Source organism: Colias eurytheme, chromosome 15 (genome assembly GCF_061535395.1).
Source record: "Colias eurytheme isolate Ceu_HAF_F1 chromosome 15, ilColEury1 Martin Lab GWU primary, whole genome shotgun sequence".
NCBI lineage: Eukaryota > Metazoa > Arthropoda > Insecta > Lepidoptera > Pieridae > Colias > Colias eurytheme.
In genome coordinates, this window is record NC_142994.1 from 8,007,940 (window position 1) to 8,022,993 (window position 15,054).

Genomic DNA, 15,054 nt, shown 5'->3' on the forward strand with positions numbered 1-15,054 from the left:
AAGGACTGATCATCACTCTGTTTCGAAGTACTGGCAAGAGGGTACGGGGCATCTTCAGTATCTGTAAATATGATACAGTAAATATGATTTTTTTTCTTATGGTTTGATTGATTAATAGATAGATAGCTGTATGAAAACAGTTATCACTATACTATGTAGTAAAATCTAAACTAGGTACTTTATTTGAGGCTGGTTGGATTGGATATAACTTCTTGACTCAAATTGTGCTGGTCGCACTATAAAAACTAGTTTTTGTTTACATACAAATAACCTCAAATTAATTTGCGAAAACGTAATAATCGCCATACATACATACATTAAACACTCGTTACTAATGGAATATTCTATTTTACGTAGTACTGAGCAAAAATAAATGGAATCTCACCGGTATATTCTGCTGTACGTTTGTAAACGTTTTCCAAATCAGTCAATAAATTTCCAGCTTGAAATTCGGACAAACACCGAATAAAAACTTTATACACCACATCACGGACACCGCTACGTTTAACCTTTTTCATGATGTCTCCTTTTTTATTTAAATTTCTTGTTCTAAATAACAATTTTATCTCAATAATTCTCCACTTCACGAAAAAAACAACAAATTTTTATTCAACTTGACAGCTACATTGCCAATTCAGGGTTGCCAGGTAATGAAAAACGAATTAGTTCCAAAATAATTAATTTCATCTCTTTTATGTCGTACTATATATCACTTCATTTACACATTAATGAGGTTATTGCTAACTCTATGAATATTTTTTTTTTCAACACTGAACTTAGCGCAACCTGCTGGTGCGTTTCATGTTCCAATTAAGCATCAGCATAATTCGGCATTGTGCGGCACTGAGTCGCATTATGCTCTGTAATTGGAAAACAGCCAGGATTTTGCCTAAAAAATCTTCGAAAATGTCGAAAAAGCCGCTGTGATCACAAGCAAGAGGTGTTGTTTATAATGTGTATAGAAAAATATTTGATGAAGAGGGGTCAAACCAAGAAGCTTATATCTAATACACTGGAGATTGCACTATGACCATTACCTTGTCACAAGAAAATATAACCTTGAATGACGTCAGTGTTGTTTTTTGTCTCTTTCTGTGGGTGACCACACTGGTTTGTATATTCAGGATTTTTCGAAATAAAAAAAACTAAAAATCATGGTCTATAAATAATAACGACATATATTTTTAACAGTATTTATATTATAGTATTACTGGTCAACTTACATGAATAATTATCATCTTTATAGGTACATACCATTTTAATTGGTAGAGAATGATAGTTTTAAATAACGCTTGATAACTTTTGATCTCATACTACGATTTTTTAATTAAAATGAGTGCTACATACATTAAAACATCGTTTTGGTTACTCAAGCTTCAGTCTAAAACTTTTCAATATTCCAAAGGGAGAGTTGCATCGCTAGTGTTGATGTGTGGTAACGATATTACAGTTCTCAGAAATTCGTATGTCTTTCAGGAGCTGTACTTACGGTTACTAATGGTTTCATGGTGGTTAATTATAATATAATTAAAATTACTTTAACAGTGGAGACGCAGTAACAAGAATGTGGTAAATAAAAAGGTATAGCACTTTTCAAAAGGTATTTTTTTTCTGGACCGTAATCCTCAGGCTTAAAATGCAAACTGCATATTCTGGCATGTTGATAAATTTTACCCTTGATAGGGACTATGGACAGCCATTTATTTCTTTTTATTTCATTTTTGGAAAGCTGAAATACGTAAAACAAAAAAATATTAGGTTAAAAAGTATAAATTTCAATGAAAAAAAGAACAAACCACAATATGTGAGTGCAATACCGATGTCGTGTGTTGTTTCATTACTAGTATAAAAATTTTTAAAATGGTGTTCTAAATGTTCATCATAATATTGTTTAGCAATATATTATCGTCGCTATCCGTAAAAACCCATAATCATGGTTACCTTACTTGTTAAATTTGTTTGTTGAAAACTTGTTGAAAAATGATGAAAGTATTAGGAAAAGAACTTATTTAACATGATTGCTTAGTAAAATGATGATAAATTTGACGATTTTTGCCATTAAAATGATTCTAAACAGGTAAATGCATGAGTATTGAGGAATATTGTAAATAACGTAAATATACACTTGCCTGTGAAATTATAGGCCAGAATTTGGTGTCCAAAAACTTCTGCAATTTTTCACAATGCAATACATTATTAATATTCGGAAAATATTTATTAAATACGCAACAATATTAATATTCGAAGCGACGCAATTTTTTTGACACTTATGCCATATTGTCAAAGTGAGAGTTGCTACAATTTTATTATGGTAACTACCCATAATCAGGGAGTATCGCTTTTTAATAATTGGTTCAGATACTTATTTTATTTAGCATAAATAATAATTGTCTTATCCAACAATGCTTCTGAATGACGTTGTTGGCAATTTATCAACAAACTCATGTACAAAAACTAACCTTTTGCACAGAATATTACAGCATACATAGTAGCCTTGGGAAAACTTCGTATTAACAGTGGCAATACCAAGTTAGGTGTGAAAGTGATAGAACACAACAATTTTCTTGTTACACGTCAAATGTTCATACCGAAATCTCCAGTGTATATGATATAAGCTTCTTGGGTCAAACACATCACAATTTTCAATTTAGAAGATTTTATTGGTTAATTGGACTTACCCGCTTTGATACTTTCAATTAAAAAATATTATATGTAGCCTACATATAATATTACATAATGTAGGTAACTATAATATTGTTTGTTGATTGGAATATAATTTTATGAAAACTTATTACAGGAGTTTCCAATACGGCTATTCATCAAGTCCAAGCTGTCCAAGTCAATTTTATAATGTGTGTATCTGTTAATACTTACGAAAATAAACATAGTTTTATTTTATTTTTATTTTATTTTATAAAAAACTAGCGGTCCGCCCCGGCTTCGCCCGTGGTACATGTTTACGTTTTCTCTACATAAGAACCATCCTCGTGCTTCAAGGAATATAATAAAAAAAGAATTATCGAAATCGGTTCAGCCGTTCTCGAGTTATGCGCTTACCAACACATTTTGCGATTCATTTTTATATATAAGAAGATTATAAGCAGTCTAGTTTTCTATCGATATAACATCGATATTTTCACATGGCATAATGATAATGAACATACAAATATAGGTATGTGTATTGTGTAAATAATAATATGTATTACCTGTATAAAAGCAATATGTATAGTACGTAGTAGTATATACATGTAAGTATGTACCTACATAATATTAAGTGGATATCTCATTATTAAGTACAGTATTGTCCACTTATGTAATGTGACTAATGATATTGAGAACAAACTAAAAAATAAGCAGTATCAAGATCGTTCAGTCCATTTTCCCTAGGGTTGCACACTCAAAATTTTGATTTCCCTAATTGCCATCAGATTCTGGTTTACCTATAATACAGAGGTATAAAATATGCGGTTTTAACGGGTTCTATGGATACATTATTAATATTACAATTTTCTTTATTTAGACTAGCTGTGCCTCGAGATTTTACATGCATTACGTTTAAGCACGATGATATAAATATTTATAGCCTTCCTCAATAAATGGTCTAAGAAATTATTTATGTATTAGGTAATTCCCAGTAATTCCAGATAGATGAGATACTTTATGGAGTCTGCAAAGCAAAGTACTGATATCTTATTTTTAACTGTATCTCTAAAATATATTATGTGAAAATCAGCCATGCGAAAATAGTGAAGTAATTACTGTTTTTATGAACCTTTATCACCTGATATCTGGAAATTGGCCCATTGACAAAGCTAGCGGGTAGGCTTACGATGGTAGCACATACTAACACTACCCCACAGAACAATAAAAACAAATAGAAGTGCGATAATGTCATAATTAGTATGAAAACCAGTGTCGCCAAACCCACACATTTAAACCGATAGTTATACAGTACACTACAAGTAAACTATGCCTTTGATTGGACAGCTTAATTTGAGTAAAAACTGACTTAGGTTATAAATTCAGCATTTCAATATGTACCCTAACGCACCATGTTACGGTTTATTTTAGTATAACATCTCTAGGTATATTAGCTGTTTTGTTTCTCATTGCACAGAAATTCCAAATTCGAAAAACATTCAGCTACTCCACAACAGAGGGCGTTAGTTTTCGATAGATATAACTTTGAACCTCAGCACATAGAGATAAGGTTTAAATTTGTGTCACTCAACATTAATGACATTAACTTGATATTTATCTGATGCTATGCCCTGAGGGATGTCAGCCTTGTTATCGATATCGAGATATCGATAATTCACAAATAAATATATTTTGTGTATTTTTTTTCTTTCTATTATACGAGTATAGTATAATGTGTCACATTTTGGAGTATGTTTATTACTACTAAGTACGTCTTTTTATATTATTATTATTAAATAAAAAACGGAATAGAATAGTATTAATCTATATTTACAAAATACAAACAGAAAATATGCATTATTTTAAATCTTGGAACTGCCGTAGGTTTGCTGTATCGATGGCCTTTGTTAGACTGCTTAGTGCTGTTCGGCATTCAGTTAACTCGTCACGTTGCATTTATCCATTTCTTTTTTAAATTAGCCTCTTTGGGAAATCTGTAAATAAATTGGACTAATGAAAGCTAAGGAAAAATAAAATAAAATTTAATATTTATAATGTTTGTCTTTTCTAAAGTATCGATACTGTCGATATGCGCCACAAGCATCACTAAAGCGACATTCGTTTGTTTATTGCAATAATATTCCAGAAATTCTTGTTTGCTGTTCAATCTATAATAGTACTAATTTCTTACGGATTAAGGTTCATTTTGACTAGATATTTGTATACAATTTTGACAAATTACAAGCGAAGATATAACATAAAATATTATATGTAAAATAAATAAAAATAAGACTTACCGATGGTATGAAATGCCTCCATTGCTGATATTATTTCGTCTGCTATCATTTTTGCACTCTTATACCGAACAACACGTCCTAATTAATGAATAAATACGGAAAAAAGGTTTGACAGCTGACAACCGACTCGAATATTTTTCTGCGCACAACTGAGAGCAAGTTAGGTGACAGTGTTAGCAACCTGAAGTGAGCTGATTATCGTACCAGGGGCGTAAAATTATCGTACATTAGGCGTTTTTGGTTCGAAATTATCGTACTTTTTAGAAAAAAGTCAATTATAAATAAATAAATCATATTAATTGTAATATTGATAAGTATGCAAGTTCTCTATAGTTAATCTTTGTTTAACTACCGCTGTCAAATCAACGGGACACTGAAACCCAAACGTTTTACGTGCCTTAATATTCATTATACTCTTTGGTTTTACGCGTGGTACAGCCCTGGAACCGATTCCATTTCCACTTTATGTTCAATAAACGCGCCAAGTTTAAAATTTCACTGTTCCCATGAAAGTTCGATATGAAACACGTCAAAATTTCATATTTGTATGGGTGAAATAATATAAATTCTCGAATTTTGCCTGATAGAAATTATCGTAAAATCAGCGTACGATAATAACATGCTATCGTACATCGTACGTAGGCACCAAATTATCGTGTTTGTACGATAATTATCGTACGGTTGGGAACGCTGTTAGGTGATCTTACCTTACAAGTGACACGTGGGCCACGCCCACATCACACTTCTATCTACTTTACTGTTCTGTGCACTACCCAATCGTCCATATCTGAGGTCATTCAGTCATTCTTTGAGGTCTGGCGGTCCTGGGATCTTGTATTAAAATCGGAACACACCCGTAGGTACGTTTTCCATGCTTCAGATTTCAGTGACAACTGACAGACGATAGCTGTTGTCAGGTGGTTGTCACTTGTCAGTTGTATAAAGCAATTATTATAGTATTATACTCTTTGGTATAAAGTTTATTTACCTGCTAAGAAGTTAAGATATTTCTTATTTTACGCATAAACTTAAATAACTTGAATCATTAAATTAAGGATTTCGTTTTGTTTATATTTAATGTCTGAATATAAAGCAACGTATTTAGTTGTGGGCGGAGGAATAGCTGGTGTAACATGTGTGGAAAGTCTTGCAATATTACATCCTGAAGAATCCCTTATCATTTTAACAGCTTCTTCATTAATTAAAAACGTCAGCAACGTGAGTTTTTATGCTAAAACTATTGTTAAATTTGATGTCCATGATACCGAAGCTACTTCTCTACAGAAAATTCATCCTAATTTGAATATAGTGTATGACTCATTGAAACATTTGGATGCCACCAATAAGGTCGCTGTTACAGAAATTGGAATAAAGATTAATTATAATGTTGTATGTATATGTACCGGAGGTATACCAAGATTGATATCTGATTCAAGAAAATGCAAAAGAATACTTGGTATTAGGGATACAGAATCAGTACAAGAGTTCCAAGAAAAATTGAAGAATGGTCGTAAAATGGTTATAGTAGGCAATGGTGGCATTGCATCTGAAATAGTACATGCTACTAGGGGCATTCAGAAGATTTGGGTTATAAGGGATGATTACATTTCAGCAACATTTGTAGATCCAGGTGCTGCAGAATTTCTTCAAGATACCTTCAAAAGTAACAAAGAAACAAATGATAGTACAGTATTAAGAAGACATGTATTTTCTGAGGAAGATACATTAGTATCATTGAATAAAAATCTTAAATCAGCAGCACTTGGACCTGATTGGTATAGGAAATTAGAGAATACAAGGAATGAAACTGGGGAGCAAGAGTTGGAAATTATCTATAAAGTAGAAGTTGAGTCAGTAGTTGAAAGAGAAGATGCTGAGTATCCCCTGGATGTAAAATTAAGTAATGGAAAGACTGTTCAATGTGATTTTGTTATTTCTGCCACTGGGGTGGAACCTGCTGTTAACTTTACATGGGACATTGAACCAAAATTTGGAAAAGACGGGGGCTTAGCTGTTAATGAACTTCAACAGACATCTATAAAAGATGTATTTGCCGCTGGGGATGTTGCTTGTGCATCATGGAAACATGCTCCTCACTGGTTTCAGCTAAGGCTTTGGACCCAAGCTCGGCAAATGGGTTCTATGGCTGCTAAGGCTATGCATTCTAAAATAACAAATGAAGAAGTATTACAAGACTTTTGTTTTGAATTGTTCACTCATTGCACTAATCTTTTTGGATATAGAGTAGTGTTATTGGGAAAATACAATGGACAAGGACTTGATCAAAATTATGAAATTCTTTTAAGAATGACACGGGGTCATGAATATATTAAATTTGTACTTAAGGATGGCAGGCTGCAAGGTGCTATTTTGATTGGAGAAACAGATCTTGAAGAAATGTGTGAAAATCTTATTTTAGACCAAATAGATTTAACTCCTTTTGGAGATGATATACTTAATCCTGATATTGATATTGATGATTATTTTGATTAATTTAATATTATTGATATAAAATGATATGATTATTTATTTTACGATTTATAGGTATGTTATGATTCAAAATGCTATATAAACTGTTTGAGTTGTTAAAGTTTTTTAAAGTGAAACTTTTATTACATTGTCTCAAACTTTTTGGTCTGTGTAGCGCATGTCGCGTGTAACGCGGCTGCCGAGTAGGTATACCTACTCGGCAGCCGACCGTCACGCGACATGCGCTACACAAAGCAGTGTTCGGAACCGTTCGAGGTTCGAACAGTTTCACTTTTACCGTGGTTTCATAAAACCACACAACATTTTTTTTTGTTTATCATGTTAAATTATGAAATACATTATGATACCTACATAATTCTTTTTATTACCTACTTATTATCCAACTAATAAATTATTACAAATATTAATTTACATTATAAATTTGACGAGTATTGGCGTTGTGGGGGAACACTGGGGGAAGTTCACACATAAAGTTTTAGTAAATTTCTACATGCGCAAGGTTCAACGAAGATTCTTATCATCTCAGTCAAAATCTTAGTTAACATGTTAGCGAAAAATTTATAATTTTAAATCAAAATAAGTAAAAAAACAATGTTTTTATTTTTTAATAAAGACACTATGAGATTTAATTTTTCCATTTTACAATATCATAAAATTTGATATAAATATTTTTAAATATTTAATGCAACACAAAATTGATTTGCTGATGTGTGTAAAATGCAAAAGCCTCTCATTAAAATTTAAATTGTTTAAATCATGATTAAATATATTTTTTTTTATAAAATTATGGTCGGGAACATGTCGGGAATTTTTTTTTATCTACAACTTCATGTCTGTATCTGACATTGACATAAAATGTTAAATGACTGAGCAATGAAACATGTTGTCTTTGTCTTTTGATAATTATATTGTTTGTCGTCGTTTCTAGTGGTTGTCGTGATTTCCAATTTCACTTTTAGCTTTAATTTTGTTATGAAAGTTACACTGTTAAATAATTGGTGTCATTTCTATCCATAAATATATAACAGACTCCAGTAATTTAATTCAGTGACAAATTTCTAGGATTACGAGTTGTTTCCAGTAGTCGTTGGCTCTTTGTGTTCATTGTTTAGTTAAATATCGCAGGGAATTCAAGCAAAATGCCTATTTTATTCAGCGTAGTTGCTAGAGGCACAGTCGTTTTAGCCAAATATGCAACTTGTGCTGGAAACTTTACTGAAGTGACCGAACAGATTTTAACGAAAATTCCACCACATGATGACAAATTAACTTATTCTCATGGAAATTATCTCTTTCACTACATTGCTGAGAATAAATTAGTTTATTTCTGCATTACCGATGACGTGAGTAAATGTTTTTTATCTTCTGAAGTGCTTGATAAATGACTTATGTTGTAAAATGTAATTAATTCGATATTCTAGAAATTTCAAAGATCGAGAGCGTTTCTCTTTCTCAATGAAATCAAAAGGAGGTTCACATCTGTGTTTGGGGACACTGCCCAGACAGCTATCCCATATGCCATGAACAGTGAATTTGCCAGAGTATTGGCTACAGAAATGAAACATTACAGCGAGTCCAAAGACCTAGAAACTATATCTCGGGTCCATGGAGAATTGGATGAGTTGAAGAATATCATGGTTAAAAATATTGGTAAGTTATACATAATTATACCTAATTATAGTCTGTAAACATTTGCTCAATAGTGATATAATTAAGAAATATGGATCAGCAATATATCATTTAAATTAATATCTTATTTTCCGTGAGAGAATATTATTGTTTTTATTTATTTATGCAGGCCTTGTTTCCTTATCATTATGATTTGTGTGTCACACTACTATGACGTATAGTATGTCATTGGTCTGTTTATTATTGATGATGCATCTAATGTGATTCAGAATAAATAATTGTTGAATAATATATAAACAAATAACAAATTATTTAATAACAATTTTTTAAAGACATGTCCAAGATAAACATGTTATCATGGGAATAATCAGGATTAAGATAAGACTTAATTTGAACATAAGACCTTTTTCACTTTCATACAATGGATATTTCATTTAGAACAAAAACCTTATTAAATATTTTTGTAACAGGTTTTGTAAATCACTTCCGTTGGAATTTGGATTTGAATTCCGTTCATAATTTTATATTAGGGTATTCTGATTTTTGTATCATTGATATTATTAAGTAATCCTCTAAATCAAAAATAGTTTAGTTACATATATTATGATAGAATTCAATTGGAAAATGCTCTTTTTCTACACTTCCATTCATAAAATGCTTACATACAGTCATAAAAAATGCAACTTGTATATCTATCGACTATCTCAATATGGTTTGGCTAACATTAGTGCATATGTGGATATATTATTACCTGTAATAACTTATAGGTTTCATATAATTAAATAATACTCAACCTAAGCCAATGAATTCTATACAATGAATCTAAAATAATAGATACCATAAAAACTAATTACTAGACATCGGATTATATGCATTTGCATATTTGCATATGCAAATGCATAAAACTCGCTAATTACGGCGTTAGTGCATATTTTAGCCTTTTTCCCCAATAGTGCATATTTCGTTAAGTAACGGTAGTTTTGATTGGTCGACTAACCTTTATTAGCCAATCAGCGAGTAAACAAACCCTATTTTGGCATGGTAAAATGGCGAAAAATTACAAAATGAGCTCCATTTTAAGTAAATTTTGAGCTATTCAAAATAGGGCTAGATTACCCTAAAACTTAAAACATGGGTTGAATTCCAAAAAAGGGCTAGATTTAGCCCGGAAAGGTCTAAGGTGGCAACACTGGGCTCGCGGGTGACAAACGTCACAAATTTGCGCTCGAAAATTAGGTAAAAATGCCTAATTGTATATTGGCACAAAAACTATACTAAATTTCATGAAAATTTCACTGTATTTGTACAATCTTTGATTTAAATATATAAAATAATAAAGGTTTTTTGATTTTGTATTGTGCATATTTTAGGCATATCAGTCGTTTTTAGTGCATATTTCGGCCTTTTTTAGTGCATATTTGCATGCATATTTTGGCATTTTGTTAGTGCATATAATCCGATGTCTACTAATTACCTAAAATTTATTAGGTTAATTGTATAAGGCAACTCACTAAGAAGGTATTTAACTTAATCCATAACTTTAAGTAGGTTAAATAGTAATAATGTATTTGTATTATGTAGGAAGCCATGGGTTAGTAGTTATTCCAAGTATATATTGATCTCATTCAAACTTGTTTATTTCAAATGTTATCTCTGATTTAATGAATGTTTGCTATTCATTATGAAATCTGTTAAAGGATTGTAACATTAATCATACTTTGTTAATTATGTATGTTTATGTGATATGGAATAATGAACAATTGATAAAAATACAGATTTGATTTAATGAGGGTAGATTTAAAATAAACAAATACTTTCTGATTGTATTGATTGGCATAAAATATTTTTCTGGGTCTATTAGGGTTGATTACCTTATTTTTATATTAGCCTATTCATAAATCCATCCAATGATAAGATTTAATTTTATTAATCTAATAGTACAGTTAAGTTTACACACTTCTCTTGGTTATACTATTTATTTTCTTAATTAGCTATATATTTGCTGTATGGGAACAAATATTTCATGCAGAACGAGAAGAAAAGAAGAAGCAACCTTCATGCTTGTGATTATGTATGATTATTTGAGATTGTTACCCTCATTACTGATGATTCTACATTCATATAGCCAATTATATAATTATGTAATGAAAATATAATTTAAATTGATGATTCAACCAAGGAAGATAAATATTATGCAATATGGTACCTACAAAACTTTATTCATAAAAATATCTTATCAAAACAACCTAATTAATATGTATAATGGATCCTTAATGCCAAGATTGCCAAGAATTAAGGGCATTTTTGTAAGAAAAACATATTTTTATATAGTCATTCTTCAAGTATTGAATTATAATTTTTTTTTTATTGTAAATTATTCAGTTGATTTGTGAAATAATTTTGTAAACTTGCATTATCAATTTATATATCTAAGGTGAAAGTTACTGTACATACTTACCTATAGAGTAAAAAATTTTTTGAGATATTCTAGAAAAAGCATTGACCTGTCTATTAGTTTCATATATTTAAAATATTATGTAGTTACTATGAAATAATAATGTACTTTGCCTTGACCTTTCTGTTTAAGGCATTTTTACGATGAAGCGAACTAATTCTAATTCACCCACACTATTAAAATTATTCTATTTTTATTTTATCATGGTTTTAAATATGTATAGGTAAATTATTTTCAACGTATTTTAATTATTTATAAGAATGTCAATAAATAATCAGTTAATTATTCCCTATTTACAGACAATATGGCGATGCGAGGCGAGAAATTGGAACTTCTAGTAAACAAGGCTGACAATTTAGCGACCAGTGTAAGTATACATTATTTAAATTTATTCAAATATAGTTGATCTGCTGTTTAAAAACGTGTTAAATAATGTAAATTTTTACATGTAATTTATATTTTTATCAACTTATTATCTGTATATTGGAATGTTGTTGAATAAGTTTGAAACTGACAAAGAAATTGAAGACAAAGTTATATCTTTAACTTTATTATGCAATGTAAACCTTGTGCGTAAATAAGAAACAGTAAGGCTTCGCACTTCTTACGTAGATCTTTATTTTTATCTCACAACTCATTGATTTATTTAATATGTGATTTCGTTTCAGTCCGTCTCGTATAGGACTTCGGCGAGGACCCTACAACGTTCACTGTTTTGGAAAAATATTAAAATGTATGTAATTATGGCGTTGATTTTTGCGTTCGCTTTTTATTTGATCGGCGCGATGGCCTGCGGTGGACTTGCGTGGAGATCTTGTGTTGGTTAGGAAGTTAATTTTTCATTAAATTATTAACCTGATATACAGAGAAATGAGAGTATCGATTTTATTGCCGTCGAACATTTAAACGTATTATATGCAATGTATCTTTCCTTTCATTTATTATTCAGCAAAAACCCTACAAAGGGACCTTGTAAAAACGCGAAATTATCAAATAGGTAGGTAATTTAAATATAGATTCAATCATTATATAAATCAAGGCTTATCCCTTTGTTGTTATAATATGCATAAAAAACAAATGTCCATTTATTTACGTCTAAGTTATTGCACGTTTTCACCAAGAACCATATATGAAGCCTTCGGTAAACCGTAAAATAATATAGATTTGTGGTTTGAAACCACTACCATAATAATATTTATACAAGGAAAGGAAACTGGTGAACTCGTGGCATTTATTAATGCCTATAATTTGCAATAAATATTGTACAGCTCTCGTCAAACAATTCGATCGCTCTGAAGTTCGTGAGGGGTGGAGATGCAAATACTAATTTAAAAGCGATCGCGATAGAATGGACAGGACAGCTTGGATATAATGTAACTTCAGAGTGGTCTACATGTTTGATTTGACAGATCTATACGTATCATAGAGAGAAGTTAATAATTATTTTAATAGTGATGTCTAAAGATGTTTGATTTGAAAATCTATACATATATTATATGCTCAACAATGTTTAGGAGAGAACTGGCAATATTAAACACTGAATTAATTTATTAGGTTAAAATATATCTAAATTCGAATAAGTGAACCTATGTAAACGAGATAATATTTTAAACTGTAACAAATTTCACGTAATTTTTTTCAATGCATTTGTAGTTTCTAAAATAAATATTTATTAGGTATATACAAACCCCGATGATACTCCAGTGCACATTGAATTCAGTTTATTATTATTTTATTTGTTAAAAACAACTATGTTCGAAATATTCGTCATCTTAAGACATCACTGCTATTTTCTATTATTTTATTTATTCAGAATATCTAACACACAAATATCGTTGTTATTTATTTGTATGTAGTTAAATAAATACAAATATAATGACACTGTTAATATTTGACTCGTAAACTCATAGAGAATATTATAAGATATTAAATATCAGATAAATATAAAAAAAAAGATTCCTTACACAATATTTAGTTTTAGAAATGTAATTAATCAATTCAATAATATTTGCAATAAATTTAAATTTAAGATTGATTTTGTATTTTAATTTTATTATGTATTTCTAAATTGATATCTATAAATTGCATTTGAATTTATTTTTATAGTATTATGATCGGAATACCGTTAAAAACTAAAATATTGCAACACTGACATTTAATGTTTATTCATCTAATGTAATATGCATTTGATTGTATGTTCGATAACATTTTCCTTATAAAACTTGCAGTTTCTTAATCTATCTATAATAACCTTTTTCTTATCAATTTGCTCTTTTATCTTTATTTTTCTTGACATTTTTCCAATTGAAACTAAACTATAATTGGACCTATGGATTTAATATAAAATCTTAATAATTATATGATATAGTGTCTCACTAAACTGAGCTTTCGATGTACCTAATCTTATTTGATGGCCATTCACTTACTGAAAATTGAATAAAAATAAATTATAAATACAGTAGGTAGAGTTATTAATTTTTTGGCTGTAAATTAATCGTTTATTTAATAAAAATTAAACTTATCTAAGTGCGAACTTGCCATCAAAATAAAACATATTTCTATACATATTTTAGTTTTTAACGGTAGACATGTACATGGTGTCCATGATTTTGGATCTTTTAGTTTATGGTTTTAACTTTATATTATATGAAATAAAAGTACCAACGAATAAGGAGAAAAACTACTAAATTCCTAATGAAACTTAATTAGAGGACCCAAAATCTAAGACACGATGTATGAACTTTTGTCACCAGAAAATGTTTCTTTATCCTATCCCATTATAAAGACTTTAGTATTGTGATATCAATTTTATATTTAAGTAAAAAACTTGTTTATTAATTGTGTAACTATGTTATAAATTTTTAGATTATTATAAAGCGTTGTTTTATTTGACTTTCTTAATTAGTGTTAGAATATAATATTATTTAAATGTTTCTTAGATTTATTCTGCAGTAATAGGAGTGTTAAAAAGACGATTGTTTAGTGAAACAGTATTAAGCAGAAAAAACTAATCTTATGTTCGGGTTTTTCATATTTGTTTATAGGACTTTCTTACTTATGAACTAGAACAGCTGTTTTGTTCATTAATTAAGTGCATTTTCGTTTTCATGAATTTAAATCGATCACAGAGGATATTATAGACTGAATAGAAAATCTTGTGAATCATATTACCAAAACCACAATTTAAATTTTTATTTACGGTCTTGAAAAAGCTGCACAATCATGATTTTAGACTGTAGGCACTGTAGGTGTAGGTAGTCAATATATTATATCTAAGGTATAATTAAAAGTTCCTACTGAGTAAATAAATACGCTTATTTGGCGACTGCTTCGTGCCTACTTACCTGTCGAATCCAGGATTTCAGTTATCGATTCGAATTTTAATGCCGTTAAGCACACGACTCCCCTTTTCGCATCACATTTCAGGGGATAACTTTCGTGAAAATGTTTCAGGATAAGTATATCAATGAACTTCCATGTTTTTAAGTAAAAGAATAAAAATAGCGGATTTCCTTTAATTATATCCTCATTGTTTCGATAAGA

General features: G+C 30.0%; 2 protein-coding genes across 2 annotated transcripts; both read left to right on the forward strand.

Annotated features, from left to right (window-relative positions):
- Positions 1–5,914: 5,914 nt before the first annotated feature.
- On the forward strand, positions 5,915–7,612 carry Pyroxd1 (pyridine nucleotide-disulfide oxidoreductase domain 1). Its single transcript, XM_090110395.1, has one exon. The coding sequence runs from the start codon at positions 6,015–6,017 to the stop codon at positions 7,428–7,430; it is 1,416 nt and encodes a 471-aa protein (XP_089966521.1). The 5' UTR covers positions 5,915–6,014; the 3' UTR covers positions 7,431–7,612.
- A 683-nt stretch (positions 7,613–8,295) lies between these two features.
- Vamp7 (Vesicle-associated membrane protein 7) lies at positions 8,296–12,845 on the forward strand. The gene is made up of 4 exons (XM_090110150.1): positions 8,296–8,770; positions 8,849–9,077; positions 11,811–11,878; positions 12,180–12,845. Exons 1-4 carry the CDS (start codon positions 8,567–8,569, stop codon positions 12,336–12,338), a joined length of 660 nt encoding a protein of 219 aa, XP_089966276.1. The 5' UTR covers positions 8,296–8,566; the 3' UTR covers positions 12,339–12,845.
- Positions 12,846–15,054: the final 2,209 nt, after the last annotated feature.